Source organism: Hemitrygon akajei, chromosome 6 (assembly GCF_048418815.1).
Source record: "Hemitrygon akajei chromosome 6, sHemAka1.3, whole genome shotgun sequence".
Lineage (NCBI taxonomy): Eukaryota > Metazoa > Chordata > Chondrichthyes > Myliobatiformes > Dasyatidae > Hemitrygon > Hemitrygon akajei.
In genome coordinates, this window is record NC_133129.1 from 9738306 (window position 1) to 9764047 (window position 25742).

General features: G+C 49.4%; 1 protein-coding gene and 1 long non-coding RNA gene across 4 annotated transcripts in view; one reads left to right on the forward strand and one right to left on the reverse strand.

Moving 5' to 3' along the window:
- The window catches only part of il7r (interleukin 7 receptor), a 75411-nt gene extending 51636 nt beyond the window's left edge, over positions 1–23775 (forward strand). For all 3 annotated transcript variants that reach the window (XM_073047847.1, XM_073047848.1, XM_073047846.1), the window contains 6 exons: positions 2956–3119; positions 4228–4382; positions 12309–12486; positions 15810–15888; positions 16951–17026; positions 21414–23775. In XM_073047847.1, the coding sequence (XP_072903948.1) occupies positions 2956–3119; positions 4228–4382; positions 12309–12486; positions 15810–15888; positions 16951–17026; positions 21414–21857 (1096 nt within the window). In that variant the 3' untranslated portion in view covers positions 21858–23775. The remainder of the gene's footprint in view (positions 1–2955; positions 3120–4227; positions 4383–12308; positions 12487–15809; positions 15889–16950; positions 17027–21413) is intronic.
- Positions 20443–25268, reverse strand: LOC140728846 (uncharacterized). Its single transcript, XR_012099193.1, has 2 exons — positions 25101–25268; positions 20443–21446 (listed from the first exon to the last, which is right to left on the reverse strand). It is a non-coding gene; the product is annotated as an uncharacterized lncRNA (long non-coding RNA).
- Between the last annotated feature and the right edge of the window lie 474 nt (positions 25269–25742).

The following is a 25742-nucleotide window of genomic DNA, read 5'->3' on the forward strand; positions in this document are numbered from 1 at the left end:
CTCTCTCAAACCCTCCCTCTCCCAACCCTGATACCCTCTCAAACCTCCCCTCTACTAACCCCGATACCCTCTCAAACCCTGCCTCTCCCAACCATGATAGCCTCTCAAAACCCTCCTCTCTCAAACCTGATACCCTCTCAAACCCTCCCTCTCCCAACCCCAATACCCTCTCAAACCCTCCTCTCCCAAACCCTGATACCCTCTTAAACCCCCTCTCCTAAACTCTCTCCCAGCCCAGATACCCTTGCAAACCCTCCCTCTCCCAACCCAATACCCTCACAGACCCTCCCTTTCCAACCCCGTTACCCTCTCAAACCCCCCTCTCCCAACCCCAATACCCTCACAAACCCTCCCTCTCCAACCCAAACCCAATATCCTCTCAAAAGTCCCTCACCCAACCCGATACCCTCTCAAACCCCCCTCTCCCAACCCCGATACCCTCAAACCCTCCTGACAATCCCAATACCCTCTCAAACCCTCCCTCTCCCAACCCCGATACCCTCTCAAACCCCCCTCTCCCAAACCCCGATACCCTCTCAAACCCTCTCCCAACTCAGATACCCTTGCAAACCTTCCCTCTCCCAACCCGATACTCTCACAAACCCTCCCTCTCCCAACCCCGATACCCTCTCAAACCCTCCTGCCAATCCCAATACCCTCTCAAACTCCCCTCTCCCAACCCCAATACCCTCTCAAACCCTGCCTCTCCCAACCCCGATACCCTCTCAAACCCCCCTCTCCCAACCCCGATACCCTCTCCAACCCTCCTGCCAATCCCAATACCCTCTCAAACCCCCCTCTCCCAACCCCGATACCCTCTCAAACCCTGCCTCTCCCAACCCCGATACCCTCTCAAACCCCCCTCTCCCAACCCAGATACCCTTGCAACCCCTCCCTCTCCCAACCCCGATACCTTCTCAAATCCTCCCTCTCCAAACCCCGTCCCCCAACCCAGATAGCCTCTCAAACTCTCCCCATCCTGATATCCTCTGAAACCCCTCCTTCCTCCCACCCCACCGAAACCCAATACCCTCAAATCCTACCCCACCCAACCCTGATATCCTCTGAAATCCTCCCCTTCCCCCATCCTCCCCCAACTCTGATGTCCTCTCAAGCCCTCTCCTTCCCATCCCTGATAACCTATCTAACCCCCCCCCTTTCCCTCCAGTTCCCTCCTCCTGTAGACCTCTTTGGTCTTGCTGACATTGAGTGAGAGGTTGTTGTTATGACACCACTCAGCCAGATTTCCCTCCTGAATGCTGATTAATTGCCACCTTTGATACGGTCCACAACGGTGGTGTCATCAGTAAACTTGTATATGGTGTTGGAGCTGTGTTTAACCACACAGTTGTAAGTGTAAAGTGAGTAGAGCAGGGGGCTAAGCACACAGCCTTGTGGTGCACCTGTGCTGAGGGATATGTTGTCAATCCAAACTGACTGGGGTCTGCAAGTGAGGAAATCGAGCATCCAATTGCACAAGGAGGCATTGAGGCTGAGGTTTTGAAGCTTTCCAACAAAGAGCATCCTGCTCTATGCATCTTTGCTGTCCAGGTTTGGACAAAGAGCCAATAAGATGTCATCTTGCATGGACCTGTGTTCTGGTGGGCACATTGAACAGATCCAAGTCACTTTTCAAGGAGGAGCTGATGGGTTTCACCACCAACACTTCATCACTGTGAACGTAGGCGCTACCGGAGACAGTCACTGAGGCAGGTTACCATGTTGTTCTCAGGCACCGGTATCATTGACACCTGCTTGAAGCAGGTGGCTACCTCAGTCTGCCAGAGTGAGAGGTTACGGGTGTCAGTGACCGCTCGAGCCAGGTGATCAGCACAGGTCTTTAGTTCTCAGCCAGGTACCCAGTCTGGGCCGGATGCTTTCTGTGGGTTCATCCCCCTGAACACCGCTCACTCACACGTCAGCCTCAGAGATCATCAGGGGATGTGGGAGATTCCATGCTTTAACAGTAATAACAAGTATGGAAGCATTGAGCTCACCTAGAAGCAAAGCCCTGTTGACCCATACTGTTCTGCCTTGCTTTCACTTTGTAGGTGGTGGTAGTATTGAAGCACTACAACTGTCGAGCATATCCCCAAGTTTGGTCCCTAATTGCCATTTCACATGTGAGATGGCTTTCTGGAGATCGTACCTGGACCTCTTGTACCCTACACGGTCACCAGACCGGAATGCCTCTGACCTGGCCCTCATGGTTCATCCAGGGTCCTGGTTGGGGAAGACTCTGAAGGATTTTGTGGGGACACTCATCTATAACAGTTCTTATAAAGTTGATAACAACCATGGTGCATTCATTCAGATTCTCTGCTGAGTCCTTGAACACGGCCCAGAGCACCGATTTAAAGCAGCCCCTTAGCTGTTGTCTGTCTCCCAAGACCACCCGTTTGTTGTGCTAATCTCTGGAGCTTTTCTCTTTTGTTTCTGGAAGAAGGAGAGAAGGAGGACAGCCAAGTGAGCAGATTTGCCAAAGTGCGGCCTGGGCATCCTAATTCCAGCGTAGCAGTGATCTGGTGTGTTGGGACCCCCGGTGCCGCAGGTTATATGTTGTTGATAATTCAGCAGAGATTTCTTCAAGCAAGCCTGACTGAAGTCCCTGACTATGATTTGAAATGCACCGGCATGGGCCATTTCTTGTTTGGTGATGGCAGCATTCAATGTCTTGATTATCGTCAGCTTTTGGCGATACGTAAACTGCGGATGACATGGTCAGGGGTATTGAGTTCGGGTAATGGGGTTGGGGGTGACGGTGATGTCAGGATGGAGGTGATGGGGTCAAGGGTGATGGGTTTAGGGGTGACAGGGTCAGGGGTGACAGTGATGTCAGGGTGACAGGGTTGGAGGTGATGGGGTCGAGGGTGATGGGTTTAGGGGTGACAGGGTCAGGGGTGACGGGGGAGGGTCTTTCTCCAGGCTGAGGCTGACGGTGTTTCTCTCACACAGTGAGAAGAACATAACGGAGAGGTGCCAGATCCTGAGCCCAGCCCTCAGCTGCAGAATCCCAATCAGTCGCTTCTCCCTGCTTGCCCCCTGCTGTATCCATGCTCTCCGGCCCGGCTCCCACTCCCACGGACCCTGTCACCTCACGCAGAAGATCACGCACATGGGTGAGTCTGGGGCAATCTGGGGAGGTGGGGAGGGTGGGAGCACTCCACTGGGACAGGACACAAGCTGACCAGTCTCTCCTAACCAAAACCTAACCCCAATCTGATCCCACAACCCTTAAAGTTGAGTGTCACGACGAATCTATTCTCTCCCTAATCTCAAACTCTGTCCAAAACCAACTCCCTAATGCCTCAGTCCTGACCCTCAGCACCCCAACACTGCTCAAGCCCTCCTTCCACTCCCTCTCCCCACCTCACCTACCACTCTCCCCATTCCTCCCCTCTCAGCACCCTCCCTCTCACTACCTCCCCCTAAACCTCATTCATCCCTCCCCTCCTTCCATTCCTCTGGTCCCAGATGGCTTGAGATCCTAGAGAGGTCATAGACGTTTCCCTGTAGTCATCCCCTGGGGTGAGTAGGAGGGGCGGTGGACACACAGAGTGTGTGGCACCTCTCTCACACTCTTCTTGTCATGGGGCAGTCGTACCATTCCTACTTGACCACCTCCAACCCTCCCCTCACCTCCCACTGCCCCAGTCCCCTCATTTCATACTGCCTCATTCCTCTCCTCACCTACTGATCCATTCCCCTCCCCTCCCACTGACCCAGTCCCCTCTTACCTGGTGCTCCAGTTCACAGCCACAGCCCTGTCCCCACCCCTCCAGTTATCCCAGTCCCCTTCCGCACCCATTGCCTGCCCCCTCCCACTTCCTGAGTCATTTCCATTCCTACTGCTCATTCCCTCCAACTGCCCCATTCCCCTCCCCTCCCACTGCCCCAGTCCCCTTCTTACTGACTGACCCATTCCCCTCCCCTCCAACTGCCCCATTCCCCTCCCCTCCCACTGCCCCAGTCCCCTTCTTACTGACTGACCCATTCCTCTCTCCACCAACTGCCCCATTCCCCTCCCCTCCAACTGCCCCGTTCCCCTCCCCTCCCACTGCCTCAGTCCCCTTCTTACTCACTGACCCAGTCCCCTCCCCTCCCACCACCCCAATTCCCTCCCAATACCCCAGTCCCCTCCCACTATCCCACTCCCCTCCCAGTGCCCTGTTACCTCTTTGACGGATCCTTTGCCAATGGGGGTCTGAGGGGAGCTTTCTTTTACAGTGAAGCCGGACGCTCCCTTTAACCTGAGTGTCACTGCCCTGAGGGAAGCTGAGGAGATGGAAGTCAGGTGGGAAGTTCCGAGGGTCCGCTTCACTGAGCTCTTCAACACTCTCTTACACCAGCTGGTGTACTGGAGCACGGAATCGGATCGGCAGGTACGTGTGCTGGGACCCTCCCTGCCCATCGCTCACCCCAGGGCCACTCCCTCCCTGTACTAGGTAACCTGCAGCTCCTTGAGGGAGCCAGGAGCAGCAAGGAGGGGGAGGCAGAGGAGAGGCATTCGATTTGGGCCCCACGCGATTGAGGGTGGGCTTGGCAAAGGGAGGTGGTGGATGAAGACTCCATGCCCAGAGTCAGCTTGGCCAAGCCTGACCTCTGGTGAGGGAGAGAGGGCAGAATCTGCTTTAATACCACTGGAATATGTGGTGACGTTTGTACATTGTCATGCTTTATAATAAATTACAATAAGAAATATTTACTGTATATACTGAATGTATATATAAAATTAAATACATGTAGCCCCCTGGTAGGCCTCAGGCTCGCTCAGCTTGCTTCCGTCTAGGGGGAGCAGCCTTTGGGCCCACCAAACTGGGTAATCAGCCTGTGTAGATACTGTGTGATGTCCCCACCACGCCCAATAACAGACAGTACATCATATGCGATTAAATGATTACACTTTATAGATCTTACTGGAACTATGTACTTAATAGAGATACAATATAATAGGAAAAGTAAAAGGTGCCAAACTTATCAAAGTCCAACCACTTCGTGCACAACCGGTGGAGCTCAGTTAACAAAGTCTTCTTGCCACCATTCGATCCCCTCCGACCCCCTCGACCCGCCGCCTGGGACCAACAATGGTGGTCGACCAGACGCTCCACACGAATCTGTCCTCGTCTCCTCTGCTCACCGAAAACCCTGGGCCCGGGACCCCCGCTCGGGGTCCGTTCCATCGCCCAGCTTACAACATCGCGTCTTCTCCCTCTAACCCCTTCGCACCAACTCCCCAAAAGCCCCGCGCAACACTCACTTACAGACCCACCAGAAAGAATAACATCTATCCCAATTGGTTAACAAATGAATACAATTCTCGTTTTCAGCAACTATAACCCAAACAAGCTGCGAGAGAAAGCACTCTCTCACCAGTTAACATGACAAAGAAGCATTTTTACTTTTAACAAAACAAAGAAGCCATTTTATTAACCTTAGCAGTAACATAAAAGAAGAAACCCCTTACATACAGAAAGAGAGGAAAAATATGGCGAGACGAGTGAATCAGCAGATGCTGGAAATAAATTTTAAAAAACAACACAAAATGCTGGCAGAACTCAGCAGGCCAGACAGCATCTATGGGAGGAGGTAGTGACGACTTTTTGGGCCAAAACCCTGATGAAGGCCCAAAACGTTGTCCCTACCTCCTCCCATAGATGCTGTCTGGCCTGCTGAGTTCTGCCAGCATTTTGTGTTTTTTTAAAAAAAATATGGCAAGGTAGTGTTCATGGGTTCAGTGTCCATTCAGAAATATGTTGGCAGAGGGGAAGAAGCTGTTCCTGAATCACTGAGTGTGTGTAATCGAGCTCCTGTACCTCCCCCCTGACGGTAGCAATGGGAAGAGGGCATGTCCTGGGAGTGAGGAGGTCAAGAGAAGGTTGCATGGAGAATCAGGACATTCCCTTTATCAGGGTCCTGCAGGCCTGCAGCTGAGATCAGCTACAGCACAACTGGTCACCGGGGCACGGCAAGATGTGGCAATGCAGGGAGAGGACATTGGAGATTCACTGGGCTGTCCACCGAGCATGTGAGAGCTTCCCATTTGTGTAGGAGTGTGTCGGGGTGTGTAGGGGCGGGTACATATGTGTAGGGCAGTTTGTATAGTGGTGTGTGTATGCATGTGTTGGGGTTCGTAGGGGTGTGTAGGGCAGGTTATGTAGGGGTGTGTCAAAGTGTGTAGGTGTGTGTAGGACAGTTTTCGGACAACCAATCATATGTGAGTGCTTCCCGTTATGTCTAGCTGCAACATTACCTCTCGACTCCTAAATTCAATTCCGCGACTGATGAAGGCCAATATACCATACTCCTTCTTAACCACAGAGACAACCTGCGCAGCTGCTTTGAGCATCCTATGGACTCGGACCCCAAGATCCCTCTGATCCTCCACACTGCCAAGAGTCTTACCATTGATACTATATTCTGCCATCATATTTGACCTACCAAAATGAACCACCTCACACTTATCTGGATTGAACTCCATCTACCACTTCTCAGCCTAGTTTTGCATCCTATCAATATCCCGCTGTAACCTCTGACAACCCTCCACACTATCCACAACACCTCCAACCTTTGTGTCATCCGTAAATTTACTAACCCATCCCTTCACTTCCTCATCCAGCTCATTTATAAAAATCATGAAGAGTAAGGGTCCCAGAACAGATCCCTGAGGCACTCCACTGGTGACCGACCTCCATATGACCCATCTACAACCAGTTCTGGATCCACAAAGCAATGTCCCCTTGGATCCCATGCCTCCGTACTTTCTCAATAAGCCTTGCATGGGGTACTTTATCAAATACATTGCTGAAAGCCATGTACACTACATCTACTGCTCTTCCTTCATCAGTGTGTTTTGTCACATCCTCAAAAAGTTCATTCAGGCTCATAAGACACGACCTGCCCGTGACAGAGCCATGCTGACTATTCCTAATCATATTATGCCTCTCCAAATGTTCACAAGTCCTGCCTCTCAGGATCTTCTCCATCATCTTTCCAACCACTGAAGTAAGACTCATTGGTCTATAATTTCCTGGGCTATCTCTACTCCCTTTCTTGAATTATGGAACAACATCCACAACCCTCCAATCCTCAGGAACCTCTCCCGTCCCCATTGATGATGCAAAGATCATTGCCAGAGGCTCAGCAATCTCCTCCCTCGCCTCCCACAGTAGCCTGGGGTACATCTTGTCTGGTCCCAGTGACTTATCCAACTTGATGCTTTCCAAATCTCCAGCACATCCTCTTTCTTAATATCTACATGCTCCAGCTTTTCAGTCTGCTGCAAGTCATCACTACAATCACTACAATCCTTTTTCATAGTGAATACTGAAGTAAAGTATCCATTAAGTAACTCTGCTATTTCCTCCAGTTAGGAAATAGGGCATGGTGAACATTAGTCACAAAGTTATTGGTCTTGACAAATAGTTCATGGGTGCAGGAGATGGTACCAATGCAGTGGTGGAGAAAGAGTTGGGCTGTGACGCCAGAGTAGTCTGGAACAATGGCTGCTCCGCGTAGCCAGGGAAAAGACAGGCAGATCTGGCCTGTGTGGGTGCCTATGCTACAAGTTTGATGTCTGGAGAGTGGGATGAATTAGAAGAGCATTGGTTCAGGATAAGCTCAATACTCATGTTGGGAGCGTTGGCCACTGGGGCCCAGAAACGGTCTGGAATTTAAGGCTTGGAGATCAGGGTCCCACCATCAAGGTCAACATCAAAGATTAAAGTCTAAAGTCAACAGGAAGTGCAAAAGTCCACCAATGAGAGTAAAAATAGAGTGGTTCGACAGATGAATGCATGGCTGAGGAAATGGTGCAAGGGCAGGGTTTCAGATTTCTGGATCATTGGGATCTCAGCGTGAAAAATGATTGCTCTTACCGCTGTCATTGCACATTTTTCCAAATGCTGGACACTTTTTAGGTCAGTGTTCCTGCCCACAGCGATCACAAAGTTTTATCCTTTCAGATGACGTCTTGCTCGCTGTTGGTTTCGTTGCCGCTTCATTATTTTTTCTGACATGTTCGCGGTTATTCACAGCGTGTACGCCACGGTTCTCAATAAGAAGCTCTTTAGCCTGCAGCTTTACAGTTTCCGAGGCTTTGCAGAGAATCAAAGCTTTTTCCAAATTTACGTTTATTCTAACATGTTCTCAGTTATTCACAGCCTGTACGCTGCGGTTCTCGATAAAAAGCTCTTTAGCGTGCGACTTTACGGTTTCTGAAGCTTTGCAGAGAATCGAAGCTTTTTCCAAATTTACGCCTAGTTCTTTTAAGAGTCTTTTTCTCAGAGCATTATCCAGAGTGCCGCAAACAATTCTGTCTTTAATGAGAGTCTGTCAGCTCTGCAAACTCACATGTTTTACTGTAGTTTCTCAATTCCATAACAAATTGATCAATCGTTTGACCATCTTTCTGCTTGCATGTGAAGAATTTGTACCGTTCATATGTCACATTGAACTTCAGTATACAAAATGCTTCAAACTTGTCAATTATCGCTTTTAGATTCAAATTATCTCCATTTACAAAAGTAATACAATTATATACCTCAATTGTGTCATCCCCAATCACGTGGAGTAGAATTGCAGCTTTCGTTTTATCCGTTTTATTTTCTGTTCCAATCGCTGATAAATACATTTCAAAACGCTGTTTATATCTTTTCCAGTTTTCAGTTATGGTCCCAGTCAGCTGAAGTGTTTTCAAAGGTTGCAACCATTCTTAAAGCTGTTAGCAAACAATGAAAAAGTTTGCGCTTTTTCTTTCCAATTATCTTCACTGCTTCCATGTTAGTGAAACAAATTATTCTTCCAGACCGACTTCTGACACCATGTTGTGTTCTTTATACGTACCATGGGTTACCAAGAACTAACCATATTCTGGAAGAATATAACTAGAACTTTATTTACCAGCAAACAGCAACCATGTTTTAACACTGCCATGCTTCTAGATCATTCTATCATTTCTGCGCATGCTCACAACTCCGTCCAATCATGTTCTGACATGTGACACATGATATCACCACAAAAATCAAAGAAGGTGAATACAGGACTGAAGGTGTTATATCTGGATCCATGCAGTATATGGAATAAAGTAGATGATCTTGCGTGGTTACAGATTGGTAGTTATGACATTGTGGGCATCACTGAGTCAACTGAAAGAAGGTTATAGTTGGGAGCTTAACATCCAAGGAATTTACTAGCACACAAAGGAATTTAAACTGTACACAGAAGGTTGTTACCCTCTACCTCGTTGGCATGTTAAGTATATTTCACGATCATACACAATCACATTTCCTTTTCCGGTTTCTGATACAGTTAATGTTGATAATGTGGAGTTTGCGATGATTTGTCTGCAGGTTTTAGAACTGGCTTATTTACACTGTTTTTATTGAATGAACTATTTAGCATGCACTTGCTGTCACTCTGTAAAAGACTGCACAGCACTGTGGTCACGAGATGGAACATTGGCAGAGGGAATGGCGTAGCTCTGTTGGTCAAAATCAAGTCAAATCCTTAGAGAGCAGTTACATAGTATCTGATTATGTGGAGTGGTTGTGGGTAGGGTTAAGGAAGGCAACTAAGATGGCGGCGCGACACAGCTTGCAGCGGCCTCTCCAGAGCTGATATCTGTTATTTGTTAAGCGGGGTGCCGTGCACAATCCTAATCTGATGAAAAATGGACATGGGAGCATGGAGGAACATCTGGAAATCTCCAGGAAGGTCTTCTTCATTGCTGCTGCTGTTGTGAGGTCCAGGTCTCTGCTGAGAAGAACAGGACCCCAGTCCTTGGGGTCGCGTTGCCGGTGGATGTTGGCGGGGTCTTCGTAATCTTCGCAGGGGATGGTGCTCGGAGAGGCTGTGCTGGAGGGGATGGTCGGAGGCTCGGAGGTTCGACGGACTCGGCGTCGGCTCGGTCAGGTCGCTTTCATTGTGTGCTGTGTCTGCGAGGCTGAGTCCGGTACCGTGGAAGTCCATAGCGGGGTATTCCCTTCTGCCACCTGCGTGGGATGACGAGTCTGTCGGGACCCTGGGGACTTGTGGAAACTGTGTGGTGGTTTCTTTCAAACTTATAGTCTTTTAACATCTTTGGACTATTTTTACTATGCCCATGGTCTGTTTTTTTAATCATTTATGATATTGTCTGCACTGTTGTAACTATCTGTTAACTATAACTATATGTAACTATGTGGTTTTGTGTAGGTCTTGTAGCTTTAGTAGTTGGTGGTAGAGTTGGTCTCCTGACTTGGTGTGTCTGGGTAGTCTTGTTTTGTCTGGTGGGTTTGGAGCTCCTTTCTGGGGAATGCGTTAAGACAGTAGCATGATATTAATACGCAGCAGCCTCTCCGGACTCTGGATTTGGGGATTACCAAATGTTACGTGGATTTTCTGGTGTAGTCTGTTTTGTTGTGTGCTTTTGTGATATCATTCTGGAGGGACGTTGTCTCATTTTTTACTGATTTTGGGTGCAAAGAGGGAGAATTTGGAGAATGCCTATGAGATTTTTTTTTAGAGCAGCTTGTGGTGAGCCCACTAGGGGATCAGCTATGCTGGATTGGGTGTTGTGTTATGAAGCAGAATTGATTAGGGAGCATAAGGTAAAGGAACCTCTTTGTTCCAGTGATCACAAAATGAATGAATTCATCCTGAAACTTGAGAGGGAGAAGCTGAAGTCAGATATCAGTATCACGGTGGAGAAAAGGGAATTACAGAGGCATGAAAATTACTGGCCAAAGTTGAGGGCAAGTCAAGGCCAACGTAAAAGCCAAAAAGAGGGCATATAACAGAGCAAAAATCACTGGTAAGTTAGAGGATTAGCAAGCTTTTAAAAACCAACAGAGGACAGTGAAAAAGGCACAAGGAGCAAAAAGATAAATATAAAGGTAAACGAGCCAATGATATCAAAGATTATATCAAAAGTTTTATCAGATATATAGAGAGTAAAAGAGAGGGGAGAGAGGATATCGGACCACCTGAAAATGATGCTGGAGAAGTAATACTGGACCCTGAGACTGAAGCTTTAAAAGGAAAAGCTCTCTCAGGTGATGAGATTGGGAAAGTGCCAGTTGGATATTATTTCAAAGATGGAGTGTTGATGAGGAAGTGGAGACCACCTGATATTCCTGCAAGTGAGGAATGGGCAATTGTTTACCAAGTTGTAGTTCCTAAAGTCTATAGGAATGAGATTTTAAATTTGGCCCATAGTATGTCCTTAGATGGCCATCTTGGCATGAATAAAATGGTATAAAGGTTATGAAACATTTTTCTGGCCTAATTTGAGGAAAGATGTTGTGACCTTTTGTCGAACCAATCATACTTGTCAAGTTGTGGGTAAACCTAATCGGGTCATTCCAGTGGCCCCACTGCAGCCTATTCCTGCAATTGGTGAACCCTTTTCTAAAGTTATTGTGGATTGTGTTGGCTCATTGCCAAAGAGAAAATCCTGGCCATTCTGGACAATGTTTCTCACCCTTTGCATGCCACCTTGGCTGAACAGAGGAACACTCCTAGTAATAGACTAATTACTCCTAGTAATAGACTAATTACTCCTAGTAATAGACTGATTACTCCTAGTAATAGACTAATTACTCCTAGTAATAGACTGACTACTGAATTGCTGCAAAGAGTGCAAATGAGGTTGCTCTTACCCTCGGCCATTAGGCTCTATAATGAGTCAACCTATAGCCGGGGAATGATGATCCCCTCACCCACGTTCGACTGTTTGAGGGAATTTATTTTCTATTCTCTTGTACTTCTCTTCTAATATTTGTATATCTGTGCTGCTGTAATGCTACTGTGACACCGGGATCAGTAAAGATCTACCTATCTCTGTATTTAAGTTGGGAGGGTAATTTCAAAGGGGATTTGTGCGTGTTGCTTAGATTTCCAGCATCTGCAGATTTTCTTTTGTTTGTAAAGTGGGGGGGGGGGTAAGTTCAAAGTATTGCAGCTTTTTATACAGAGTGAGTCATGGGTGCCTGAGGTGGTGCTGCTGGCAGGTACAACAGAGGCAGTTAAAAGCCTCTTAGCACATTTGGGGAATGGAGGGATTTGGATCATGAGCCGGCAGAAAGGATTAGCTTGATTTGGCATCAGAGCCGAAAGGCCTGCTCCTGTTCTGTACTGTTCAGCGTCTGAAAGATCAGGAGATTGAGGCTGAAAGTGAGATGGGCCTGAGGAGATGAGGCCTGGGGCATATCAGCCGCAATTGTACAGGGTGGTGAGTCAGGCTAGAGTGGCTGAGTGGCCTTCTCCTGCCCGTGCTTCCTAAGAGTCTCCCTCGCAGGGCGGCGCGTCATTCCTTCTGTTTCTCCCTGTAGGACCTGAATGTTACGGTGAACTCTCTCAGGCTGTTGATGAAGAATCTGGCGGCCAGCTCCCAATACAATGCCAAGGTCCGATCCGGTCCTGACCAGAAGTACTTCAGGGGAGAGTGGAGTGAGTGGAGTAAGCCGGTGAAGTTTACGGTCCCATCTATCAACCGGCTGAACAGTACAGGTAAGATGTGGCCACAGGCTTAACATTGTGTTTGTACCACAGGGTATGTCCCATCCACCCCAAATGGGCAGAAGCTGCAGGAGATGTGGGTGATCTTTCTGCTAAAAGTCCACATCCAAGCCCCAGGTTTGGGTACAAAGATGGTGAAGGAATGGGGAGGTCATTCCCAGTCAGGAGAGTGCGGAAAAGGAGGGGAGCCTGCAGGTGGTGGCACAGGAGCTGATCTCCCATGATCACCACCTTCAGTAGGAGGGGAGCCAGTGCAAGGTGGTGTTCTCCTGTACCCAACAATGTGTTTGGTAGGGGGAGTTGGCAGCACTGGCAAGTGTTGTTGGAGTGACCCTGTGTGAGTAACTCTGTGTCGGAGTAACACTGGGTGAGTAACTGTGTTGGCGTGACCCTGGCTGAGTAACATAGAAAACCTACATCGCAATACAGGCCCTTCAGCCCACAAAGCAGTGCTGAACATGTCCTTACCTTAGAACTACCTAGGCTTACCCATAACCCTCCATTTTCTAAGCTCCATGTATCCATCCAGGAGTCTCTTAAAAGATCCTATCGTTTCTGCCTCCACCACCGCCACTGGCAGCCCATTCCACGTACTCACCACTCGCTGTGTACAAAAAATGTACCCCTGACATCTCCTCTGTACCTACTTCCAAACACCTTAAAACTAAGCCCTCTCGTGCTAGCCATTTCAGCCCTGGGGAAAAGCCTCTGACTATCCACACAATCAATGCCTCTCATTATCTTGTACAACTCTATCGCTCCAAAGAGGAAAGGCCGAGTTCACTCAACCTATTCTCATAAGGCATGCTCCCAAATCCAGGCAACATCCTTGTAAACCTCCTCTGCACACTTTCTATGGTTTCCACATCCTTCTTATAGTGAGGTGACCAGAACTGAGCACAGTACTCCAAGAGGGGCTGACTGGGGTTCTATAGAGCTGCAACATTACCTCTCGGCTCCTAAATTCATTTCCACGATTGATGAAGGCCAATAAACCGTATGCCTTGTTAACCACAGAGTCAACATGCACAGCAGCTTTGTGTGTCATATGGACTAGGACCCCAAGATCCTTCTGATCCTCCACACTGCCAAGAGTCCTACCATTAACGCTATATTCTGCCATCATATTTGACCTACCAAAATGAACCACCTCACACTTATCTGGGTTGAACTCCATCTGCCACTTCTCAGCCCAGTTTTGCATCCTATCAATGTCCCGTCGTAACCTCTGACAGCCCTCCACACTATCCACAACACCCCCAACCTTTGTGTCATCAGCAAACTTACTAACTCATCCCTCCACTTCCTCAGCAAGGTCATTTATAAAAATCACAAAGAGAAGGAGTCCCAGAACAGATCCCTGAGGCACACCACTGGTGACCGACCTCCATGCAGAATATGACCCGTCTACAACCACTCTTTGCCTCCTGTAGGCAAGCCAGTTCTGGATCCACAAAGCAATGTTCCCTTGGATCCCATGCCTCCTTACTTTCTCAATAAGCCTTGAATGGGGTAACTTATCAAATGCCTTGCTGAAATCCATATACACTACATCTGTGGGTCTACCTTCATCAACGTGTTTAGTCATCGTTTTGTTGGAGTGACACTGGGTGAATAACTGTGTTCTCAGAGTGACTCTGAGTGAGTAACTCTCTGTTGGAGTGACCCTGAGTGAGTAACTCTGTGTTGGAGTGACCCTCGGTCAGTAACTCTGTGTTGGAGTGACCCTGAGTGAGTCACTCTGTGTTGGAGTGACCCTCGGTGAGTAACTCTGTGTTGGAGTGACCCTGAGTGAGTAACTCTGTGTTGGAGTGACCCTCGGTGAGTAACTCTGTGTTGGAGTGACCCTGAGGAGTAACTCTGTGTTGGAGTGACCCTCGGTCAGTAACTCTGTGTTAGAGTGACCCTCGGTGAGTAACTCTGTGTTGGAGTGACCCTGAGTGAGTCACTCTGTGTTGGAGTGACCCTCGGTGAGTAACTCTGTGTTGGAGTGACCCTGAGTGAGTAACTCTGTGTTGGAGTGACCCTGATGAGTAACTCTGTGTTGGAGTGACCCTCGGTGAGTAACTCTGTGTTGGAGTGACTCTGAGTGAGTAACTCTGTGTTAGAGTGACCCTCGGTGAGTAACTGTGTGTTGGAGTGACCCTGATGAGTAACTGTGTGTTGGAGTGACCCTCGGTGAGTAACTCTGTGTTGGAGTGACCCTGAGTGAGTCACTCTGTGTTGGAGTGACCCTCGGTGAGTAACTCTGTGTTGGAGTGACCCTGATGAGTAACTCTGTGTTGGAGTGACCCTGAGGAGTAACTTTGTGTTGGAGTGACCCTGAGTGAGTAACTCTGTGTTGGAGTGACCCTCGGTCAGTAACTCTGTGTTAGAGTGACCCTCGGTGAGTAACTCTGTGTTGGAGTGACCCTGAGTGAGTCACTCTGTGTTGGAGTGACCCTCGGTGAGTAACTCTGTGTTGGAGTGACTCTGAGTGAGTAACTCTGTGTTGGAGTGACCCTGAGTGAGTCACTCTGTGTTGGAGTGACCCTGATGAGTAACTGTGTGTTGGAGTGACCCTCGGTGAGTAACTCTGTGTTGGAGTGACTCTGAGTGAGTAACTCTGTGTTGGAGTGACCCTGATGAGTAACTCTGTGTTGGAGTGACCCTCGGTGAGTAACTCTGTGTTGGAGTGACCCTGAGTGAGTCACTCTGTGTTGGAGTGACCCTCGGTGAGTAACTCTGTGTTGGAGTGACTCTGAGTGAGTAACTCTGTGTTGGAGTGACCCTGATGAGTAACTCTGTGTTGGAGTGACCCTCGGTGAGTAACTCTGTGTTGGAGTGACCCTGAGTGAGTAACTCTGTGTTGGAGTGACCCTCGGTGAGTAACTCTGTGTTGGAGTGACTCTGAGTGAGTAACTCTGTGTTAGAGTGACCCTCGGTGAGTAACTCTGTTGGAGTGACTCTGAGTGAGTAACTCTGTGTTGGAGTGACCCTGCGTGAGTCACATTCTCCTTTACATTTGTGCACTGGAAATGACATTAATCAATCTTGAATACTGAATCCTATCCCATCAGATATACCACCAATCCCTACAGTACCGACTCCCCATCACCCTCCACAACTCAACGACGCTCATGCTGGGTGGGGAGGGGCAGTTGCTAGATGTCAGCACCAGGACCCATTCCCCTCCCAGAATGCCCAGTCCCACTCCACATCTCCCTAGTGCTGGGGCACAACAAGCCAGGGCACTAGGTACCACAGGCAGGGACTGAGTGAGGGGGATTGGGGTGTTACCCTCAGCCAACACTCACTGTCCTGTCTGTCTGCAGGAGTGAAGGTAACTCTCTCCATGTTGCTGCTGCTGCTGCTGATCCTCGTGGGTCTGCTGGTATTACTGTGGGAGAACAGGTGAGCTTCACCAAACCATTGCATCGTCACCCTCAGGGAGGGAAACCCACCCACAGACCACCAACACTCTCCTGTCTCACTGACTCCCCAAACACACCAAAATCCCTCCGTCAGCCCACTGACTCCTCAAACCTACTGAAATCCCTCCCACTGCCCACTGTCACTGACTCCCGAAATCCACAAGATCCCTCTCATAGCCTGAAATCTCACTCCCCCATCACCATATCACTCCCCACCCACGGACACTCTTGCCCGTCACCAACTTTCCCCACCCACTGAATCCCCTCTCACAGCCCACGGACACTCTCCCCACACACTGAATCCCCTCCTACAACTCACAGACACTCTCCCACATCACTGACAATCCCACATCTCATTATCTCCACATCATTAATCACTTTGACACCCCCCCCCACAAAAGGTCCTCCCCTATCTCAGCTGCCCACACCCCTGAACTGTGTTTATCCCTCTTTTGGTATGTGGATGGGATCCGTGTGGGTCTGGGGGTGGGACCCGTGGGGCTATGGGTGGGACCTGTGTGGGGCCCATGTGGGACTGTGGGTTAGATCTGTGTGGGTCTGTGTAGGACAATGGGTAGGACCCGCATAGGACAGTGGGTGGGGCTTGTGTGTGATTGTGGTGGGATCTTTGTGGGTCTTTGAAGGTCAGTGGGTGGAACCTGTGTGGGACAGTGTGTGGGGCCCACGTGGGACTGTGGGTTAGACCTGTGTGGGACATTGGGTAGAACCTGCATAGGACAGTGGGGGAGTCCCGTGTGGGACAGTGTGTGGGGCTCATGTGGGATTATGTGGGACAGTGGGTGGAATCTGTGTGTGTCTTTGAGGGTCAGTGGGTGGAATCTGTGTGAGTCTATGAGGGTCAGTGGGTGGGACCTGTATGGAACTGTGAGTAGGACCTGTGTGGGACAGTGGGTGGGATTTGTGTGGAACAGTGAGTGGAACCTGTGTAGGACGGTGGGTGGGATGTTGGGTGGGACCTGTGTGGGACAGTGGTTAGGTCCCTCCTATCCACACTGTGGCTGTTAATTTCTTCTTTTTCCAGGATCAAGCCTTATATTTGGCCTCAGATTCCTAACCCTAAGAAAGCTCAGAAACAGTTGTACATCAGCTCCAACAAGGTGAGCCCCAGTTGCGGTTTCTAATAGCCTGGTTTCTTCAGAAATTTTATTATCGTATCTTCAGAATATTTTTGTACATCCAGAGACACCTTATAACTGTACAAACCTCGATAAGCTCAGTCGTCAGCTTCCTTTACCCAGTGAGAACAAACATAGCCTGCGCAATCTCTCCCTTGAACCAAAGCTCTCATTCCAGGCACCATCCTGGGGAATCTCTTCTGCACTCTCTCTATTGCTGCCTTGTTCCATCCTGTAGTGCACTGACCAGAACAATATTTGATACTCTCAGAGCAGTCAACCAATATTGCAACACACAGAACTCAGCAGGTCAGACAGTGTCTATGCAGGGGAATAAATAGTCATTTTGGATTGTGATTCTTCATCAGGACTGGAAAGGAAGGGCAAACAGCTAGACTATTGGAGGGGGGGGGAAGGGGAAGGAGTACAAACCCGAAGGAGAAGCCACCTGGTCTTACCTAACACCTGTCAGCTTGTCCTCTTTCTGCTACCCCCCCCCCCCCCACTTCTTGTTCTTCCCCCTTCCTTTCCAATCCTGATGAAGGGTCTCAGCCAGAAATGTTGACTATTTATTCCCCTCCATAGTTCAACCAGCATTTTGTGTGTGTTCCTCAAGATTTCCAGCATCTGCAGAATCTATTGTGTTTCATGCCGTTGCAATGTGATATCCAACTTTAATACTCAATGCCTTGAGCTGTGAATGCAAACAGCCTAACTGCACCCTTCACCACCCTGTCTACCTGTGTCTTCACTTTCAGGGAGCTATGAACTTGCACCCAAGAGTCTCTCTGTAATCAACACATTTCATCTCCCTCACAAACAGGAGAAAATCTGCAAATGCTGGAAATCCAAGCAAAAGACATAAAACGCTGGAGGAACTCAACAGGCCAGGCAGCATCTATGGGAAAAAAAAGTACAGTTGACATTTCTTTCTTCCATGGCCTTCTATCCTCACCTATCAGACTCCCCCTTCTCCAGCCCTGTATGTCTTTCACCAATCAACTTCCCAGCTCTTTACTTCATCCCTCCCCCTCCCAGTTTCTCTCTCTCCTCCACCCTCCTTTTAAATCTCCTCCTCATCTTTTTTTTCCCAGTCCTGCAGAAGGGTCTCCCCCGAAATGTCAACTGTGCTCTTTTCTATAGATGCTGCCTGGCCTGCTGAGTTCCTCCAGCATTTTGTGTGTGTTGCTTCTCACCTCCTTGCCAGTTACTGTATGTGTACAGAAAACTCAAAACGCATTACCTCACAGAAGTTGGGATGAACTACCATCCACCATCACTCTTCATAACTATCCCTCAGCTCTCTGTTGCTCTATCAGACAACTTATTGACTGTCTATGTCACCAACAGCTTTCATGCCATCAGCAGGTCTACTGTTCACCTACATCCTTATACGAGATTGATCCCTGTGGTACAGACTTCCCATCAGAGTAACCCTGCACTACTACTCTCCCCACTGTATCACCCAAACAATTTATGATCCGTAGAATCATAGAGAGCTGTAGCACAGAAACAGGCCCTTCGGTCCATCTAGTCTGTGCCAAACTATTGGGATGTTAGGATGTTATGTAGAAGACAGTGGTGAGACCAAATTTGGAGAATTGTGTGCAGTTCTGGTCAACTACCTACAGGGAAGATATCTACAAGGTTGAAAGAGTTCAGAGAAAATTTACAAGGATGTTGCCTTGTCCTTGTCCCATTGACCTTCATCTGGATCAAAGTCCTCCACACCCCTCACGTACCCACCCAAATTTCTCCTAAATGTTGAAATCAACCCATATTTTACCATTTCCACTGGAGGCTTTTTCCATATTTTCACCACCCTCTGAGTGAAGTTTCCCCTCATGGTTCCCTTAAACTTTTCACCTTTCACCCTTAACCCATGACCTTTAGTTGTAGTCCCACCTGGCTTCAGTGAAAAATGCCTGTTTACCTTTATCATATCTATACCCCTCATAATCTTGTACACCTCTATCAATTCTTCCATCAGCCTTCTTTATTCCAGGAAATACACTTCTAACCTATTCAACATTTCCCTACAACTCAAGTCCCAACAATATCCTTCTAAATTTAATAAGATTTTCTTGTAAGATATCTTCCCTGTAGGTAGGTGAACAGAACTGCACACAATACTCCAAATTTGGTCTCACCAGTGTGTTATACAACTTCAACATGACATCCAACTTGTGTATTCAAAGTGCCAGAAGCTTTCTTTATGACCCTGTCTACCTGTGATGCCTCTTTCAAGGAATTATGGACCTGTGTTTCCAGGTCCAGTTTTGCCAACAGATCTCAGATCCATGTGCTTTAACCTCTGGCCCAGTCTACACGAGGACTTGTGAAAAGCCTTGCTACACTCCACGTAAAGTCCCACTCTCAGAGTCAACAACAACAAATGTGAGGCTGGCCAGCCCGTAGTTTCTGTTTTTCTTGTGAATGTTGCTTATATGATGCAATGTGCAGAACTGCTCTGCAGACTTGTTTCGCTGCAAAACAAATTTCATGACGTATGGCAGTGATAATAATCCTGATTCTGATTCATTGCACATGACTTGTGTATAAACTCAATTTGACACCCGCTTCCTTCACTTCCTGAGCAAACCTTCAATAGCCTTCATTAACTAAGCTTTCCCAGTCCTACTCTCAGTTACGTGCTGAATCTGAATTCTTACTACCTCACCCATAAACACCTCTATTTATCGGACATGCTTTCAACAATAGTAAGGCTATAAGACACACGAGCAGAATTAGGCCATTCATCCCATCGTGACTGATTTATCATCCGTTTCAACCATGTTCCCCTACCTTCTCCCTGTAACCTTTGACTCTCTTAATAATCAAGAACCGATTAACCTTGCCTTTGAATCCCACACATTCACCATCCTCAAGCTAAAGAAATCCCTCCTCATCACTGTTCTAAATGGACTTTGCTCTGTTCTGAGGACGTGCCCTCTGGTCCTAGACTCTCCCACTGTAGAAAACACCCTCTGCCTTTCAGTAGGGATTTCCCATTGAGCAGATGCTCCCATCCCACCTCTCCCAGATACTGTCCTATGTGACTGGAATCGGCCTTGCCCCTTGTCTTGAGAACCAGCCTCATTTCTTTTCCTGACTGTCCCTTGAGCTTTGAAACAGCCCTGCACTGTCCCTGGCCTTCAATCAGAATCAGGCTTCATATCACTGGCAAATTTTGTGAAATTTGTTGTTTTTGCAGCAGTACATTGCAATACATAATAATTAAAACTATAAATTATAGTAAGATATATATCTATATAAATTATATTAAATGATTAAATGGAGAGCAAAAAAAAGAAAAAATAGTGAGGTAGCATTCATGGATTCATTGTAAATTCAGATATCTGGTGGCTGAGGGAAAGAACCATTCCTGAAGCGTTGAGTTCAAAGTTCAAAGTAAATTTTATTACCAGACTCTGTTTGCAGTATGTCACCATGTACAGCCCTGAGTCATTTTCCTGTGGGCATTCTCAGCAAATTTATAGAATAGTAACGATAACAGGATCAATGAAGGATCAAGTAGAGTGCAGAAGACAACAAACTGCAAACACAGATATAAATAAATAGCGATAAATAAAAAGAGCACGAAATAACAAGATAGAGTCTGTAAAGTGAAATTATTGATTGTGGGAACAATTCAATAGATGTGCAAGTGAGTGTAGTTGTCCCCTTTAGTTCAAGAGCCTGATTGTTGAGGGGTAGGAACTGTTGCTGAACCGAGGCTCCTATTCCTGATGGCAGCAGTGAGAAGAGCACGGCCTGGGTGTGGGGATCTCTGATGATGGATGCTGCTTTCCTACCACAGTGTTTGATATAGATGTGCTCAATGGTTGGGAGGGCTTTACCCGTGATGTACTAGGCCAAATCCACTACCTTTTGTAGAATTTTTTTGTTCAAGGGTATTGGTGTTCCCTTCCCGACTGTGATACAGCCAGTCAATACACTCTCTACTACACATCTATAGAAGTTTGTCAAAGTTCTTGATATCATACCAAACCTCCATGGATTCACAAGGAAGTAGAGGCACTGTTGTGCTTTCTTCGCAATTGAATTTACATGATGGGTCTTCAGGCTCCTGTACGTCCTCCTTGATGGTGGCAATGAGAAGAGGGCATGTCCTGGGTGATGGATGCTGTCTTTTTCAGGCATCGCCTGTTGAAGGTGTTCTCCATGCTGGGGAGGCTAGTGCCCATGATAGAGCTGACTGAGTTTACAACTTTCTGCAGCTTTTTCCGATCCTGTGCAGTGGCTCCTCCAGGCCAGACGATGTAACCAGTTAGAATGCTCTCCATGATATATCGTAGAAACTTGTCAGAGTCCTCTGATAGCCCTGACCATCCCATTTCTGTTGCAGGCTGTGGAGGTGAGCTTTGACCCTGGCCACTTCCTGGAGGTGACGGAGAAAAGGGTGGACATGATGGCAATGAAGGGGGTGTGGCCCTGGCATTGCTACTCCTACCCAGACCTGCCCACAGAGATGGCTGGAGACAGCAGCCCTGACCCAGAGAGGAAACTGCTGATGCAGACTGCTGTGGAACCAGTGGATGGACCGGACAGTACCTCAGACCAGGGGCAGCAAGACACCACAGATCCCCAGGACGAGTGGGTCCAGCCTTTGGAGCCTGCGAGCTGCTTCTCGCCCTTCCCTGTGACCCAGGATCCCTCCCCGTGTGTACCAGAACACAGGAGACCTGCCGAGGGCCAGGCTGGGGGCCTGCGCTGTCCCTTCACCCAGGTTCCTGCTCCCCCCTCTGACGAGTCGTACATCACCATGTCAAACCTGTACAAGACACAGTGAGGGTGGGGAACAGGGACCACACAGTCTGATCCCACAGACAGCTCACTCACAAAATGCTGGAGAAACTTAGCATATCAGGCAGCATCTATGGAGAGGAATAAACTGTCAACATTTTGGGGTGAAACCCTTCTTCTCTGGATTTCCACTATCTGCAGAATCTCTTTATCACTCCTCAGAGACAGCTGCATGTGGGCATTTCAGAGGGTGGTATCCATTGCCCCCCCCCCCCCCCCCACATCTTCCTGGCCGATTACCCTGGGGTCCAGCAGTGTGGAAACTGCCTTGAGCGTCTGACCACACCCCTTCCCACCAACACTGCAACAGAGACCTGATCACAGAGTCCTCACTGAGCTGCTTGCCGGAGATTTACCCATCCTCCAGTGGAGCCCCCACTCCCTGATCATCCCTACACCCTGTGTAGTCCAATCACTGGGCCCCCGAATCTCACCCACTGAACAGCCCAGCCCTGGCAGTGGTGCAGCCAATCAATTTCAGAATAACTTGGAAGGGGTGATCTCCATTCAGGCAGGGGCTTATGCCCACCCTCCTTAACCTCCTCTCTCTGTAACCACCTCCCCACCCACACCCTTCTGCTCAAACCCCTCCCCACCTCATCCTCTCCATACTTTCTCCCCACCGCCACCCCTCAGTACATCACCCTCAATGTACTCCCTCCCTCCTCTCCTTACCCCCTGCTCTCTCTGTACCTCCCCTACCGTACTCCCTCCTCACCCTATTGACCCCTTGTACCTCCCCTACAACCCCTCCTTCTCGTACCTCATCCGCTCCTCCTCTCCTTCCCCTCCCTCTTTCTCTGCACCCCCTCTCTGCATCCCTACACCCACTCCATTTCCCCTTTCTCTCCTCCCCGACACCCTCCATCTCTCTACCTGTTCCCCCTCCCTCTACCTCTCCTCACAGCCTATTCTCCACGCTCTTCCCCTCCCCCTCACACACCCCAACCTGTCCTTCTTCCTCTCCCACCCTGTCCCTTTCCCTCTCCCCACCCCATCCTTCCCCCTCCCACCCTATCCTCCCTCTCCCCACCGTCCTTCTCCCTCTCCCCACTGTCCTTCTCCCTCCCACCCTATCCTCCCTCTCCCCACCGTCCTTCTCCCTCTCCCCACACTGTCCTTCTCCCTCCCACCCTATCCTCCCTCTCCCCACCGTCCTTCTCCCTCTCCCCACACTGTCCTTCTCCCTCCCACCCTATCCTCCCTCTCCCCACCGTCCTTCTCCCTCTCCCCACCGTCCTTCTCCCTCTCCCCACACTGTCCTTCTCCCTCTCCCCACCCCGTCCTTCCCCCTCCCACCCTATCCTTCCTCTCCCCACCGTCCTTCTCCCTCTCCCCACACTGTCCTTCTCCCTCCCACCCTATCCTCCCTCTCCCCACCGTCCTTCTCCCTCTCCCCACACTGTCCTTCTCCCTCCCACCCTATCCTCCCTCTCCCCACCGTCCTTCTCCCTCTCCCCACACTGTCCTTCTCCCTCCCACCCTATCCTCCCTCTCCCCACCGTCCTTCTCCCTCTCCCACCCTGTCTCTCTTCCTCTCCCCACCCTGTCCTTCTCTCTCCCTCTCCCCACCGTCTCTCTCCGTCTCCCCACCCTGTCCCTCTCCCCCCACCCTCTCTCTCCCTCTCCCCACCCTGTCCTTCTCTCTCCCTCTCCCCACCGTCTCTCTCCGACTCCCCACCCTGTCCTTCTCTCTCCCTCTCCCACCTTGTCTCTCTTCCTCTCCCCACCCTGTCCTTCTCTCTCCCTCTCCCACCCTGTCTCTCTCCCTCTCCCCACCCTGTCCTTCTCTCTCCCTCTCCCACCCTGTCCCTCTCCCCTCGTTCCATGGCATTTGTGTGATGTTCAGCACCAATACTCGACCTGTGTTCTGACAATAAGCAATAAAGACCTTCCACACCAGGCCAGTTGTACTTTGTTCTGTTGACGTTGGTGTTCCCAAAGCCACCTGTGTACCGGCAACCCTGTGGAGCAGTGGGGTCTCAGTAACCTTGGGCTAAGGGTGGACTGCAGGCAGGATCTCGGGCTGGAACGATCGCGTTCAGGGTAAGGCTGGGTGGGGGTGGAGCTGTCTGCCGTGTCCCAGGTCAGCGGGCAGCCTCGCTGGAGTGGGTGAATCCGAATCTGAATCAGGTTTATGATCACTGACGTATGTCCTGAAATCTGTTGTGTTGTGACATCAGCAGATTGCATGACAGAAAAATATACCATGATTTACAGTAAGAAATATTTACTAAAAATTAAATAAGCAGTGCAAAAAGAGAGCAGAAGTAGTGAGGTAGTGTTCGATGAGAAATCTGATAGTGCAGAGGAAGAAGCTGTTCCTGAAGCATCTTTAGGCGCCGGTAGCTCCTCCTTGATGGTAGCAATGAGAAGAGGACATGCCCTGGGGAGGGGGTCCCTAATGATGGATGCTGTCTTTTTGAGGCATCACCTCTTGAAAGTGTCCTTGACGCTGGGGAGGTGAGTGTCCATGATGGGGATGGCTGAGGTTTTAACTTTCCGCAGCTGTTTCTGATCCTGTGCAGAGCCCCACTCCCCATACCTAATGGTGATGCAAATAGTTAGAATGCCCTCAGAGAGTGATAGGCAAAGGTTAAACAGGTTAGGACTTTATTCCCCGGAGTGTAGGAGAATGAGGAGAGATTTGATGGAGGTATACAAAATGATGAGCGGTATAGATAGGGTAAATGCAAGCAGGCTTTTTCCACTGAGGTTGGGTGGGCCTACAACCAGAGGTCATGGGTCAAGGGTGAAGGGTGAAATATTTAAAGGGAACCTGAGGGGGAACTTCTTCTCTCAAAGGGTAGTGAGAGTGTGGAACAAGCTGACTGCGGAAATGGTGGATGTGGGTTTGATTTCAACATTTAAGAGAAACTTGATTAGGTACATGGATGGGAGGAATATGGAGAGCTACGGTCCTGGTATAGGCCAATGGGACAGGGCAAATTAACAGCTTGGCACAGAGCAGATGGGCCAAAGGTCCCGTCTGTTTGCTGTAGTGTTCTATGAGGCAAGGTCAATGTTGAGGGATGGGATGGAGGATTGGGCGTGAAGGAATGGAGGTAAGTGAAGAAGGGATGGGAAGTGCTGGACATATCAGAGCTCTAAGCCATGAGTCGCCATGGCAATGAGGAATTGCCCTTCCCTCCTCCCAATACAACATGCCGGTGGAGGGAGAGTGGGACAGCGTATGAGGCGTCATCCTGCACCAGGACAGTTTGCTTACCGCTGATCTCCTCCGGAAGTCAATGCGTTACTCCGGGTTCCCAGTACCTGGAACTCCCACTCCCAACACTGCAACCACTGCCATCTCACCCAATTACTCCTCACCCGCCCCTCCGTTTAACCCTTCCGCACCTCGCTTCCCCAACACCGGCCACTCCTAAACCTCCCCTGCCCCTTCCCAAACTTCCCATTCCCCCAAACCTCTCTTACCCCTCCCAATCCCACCACTCCCCTTCCACAAACATGCACTTCCCGTTATGCCGCCACCATCCTCTCCCCACTCCCATACCTCCTCTCCCCAAACACCCCTTCCCCATCCCCTTCCCCTCCCCTCACATCCATATTTCCTACCCCCCACTCTCTCCATTCCCTTCCCCCTCTCACATCCATATTCCCTTCCCCCACTCTCCCCATTCCCCTCCCCTCCCCCACACTCCCCATTCCCTTCCCCTCCCCCACTCTCCCCATTCCCTTCCCCCCCATACTCCCCATTCCCTTCCCCTCCACCACACTCCCCATTCCCTCCCCCCACTCTCCCCATTCCCTCCCCCCACTCTCCCCATTCCCTTCCCCCTCTCACATCCATATTTCCTTCCCCCACTCTCCCCATTCCCTTCCCCTCCCCCACACTCCCCATTCCCTT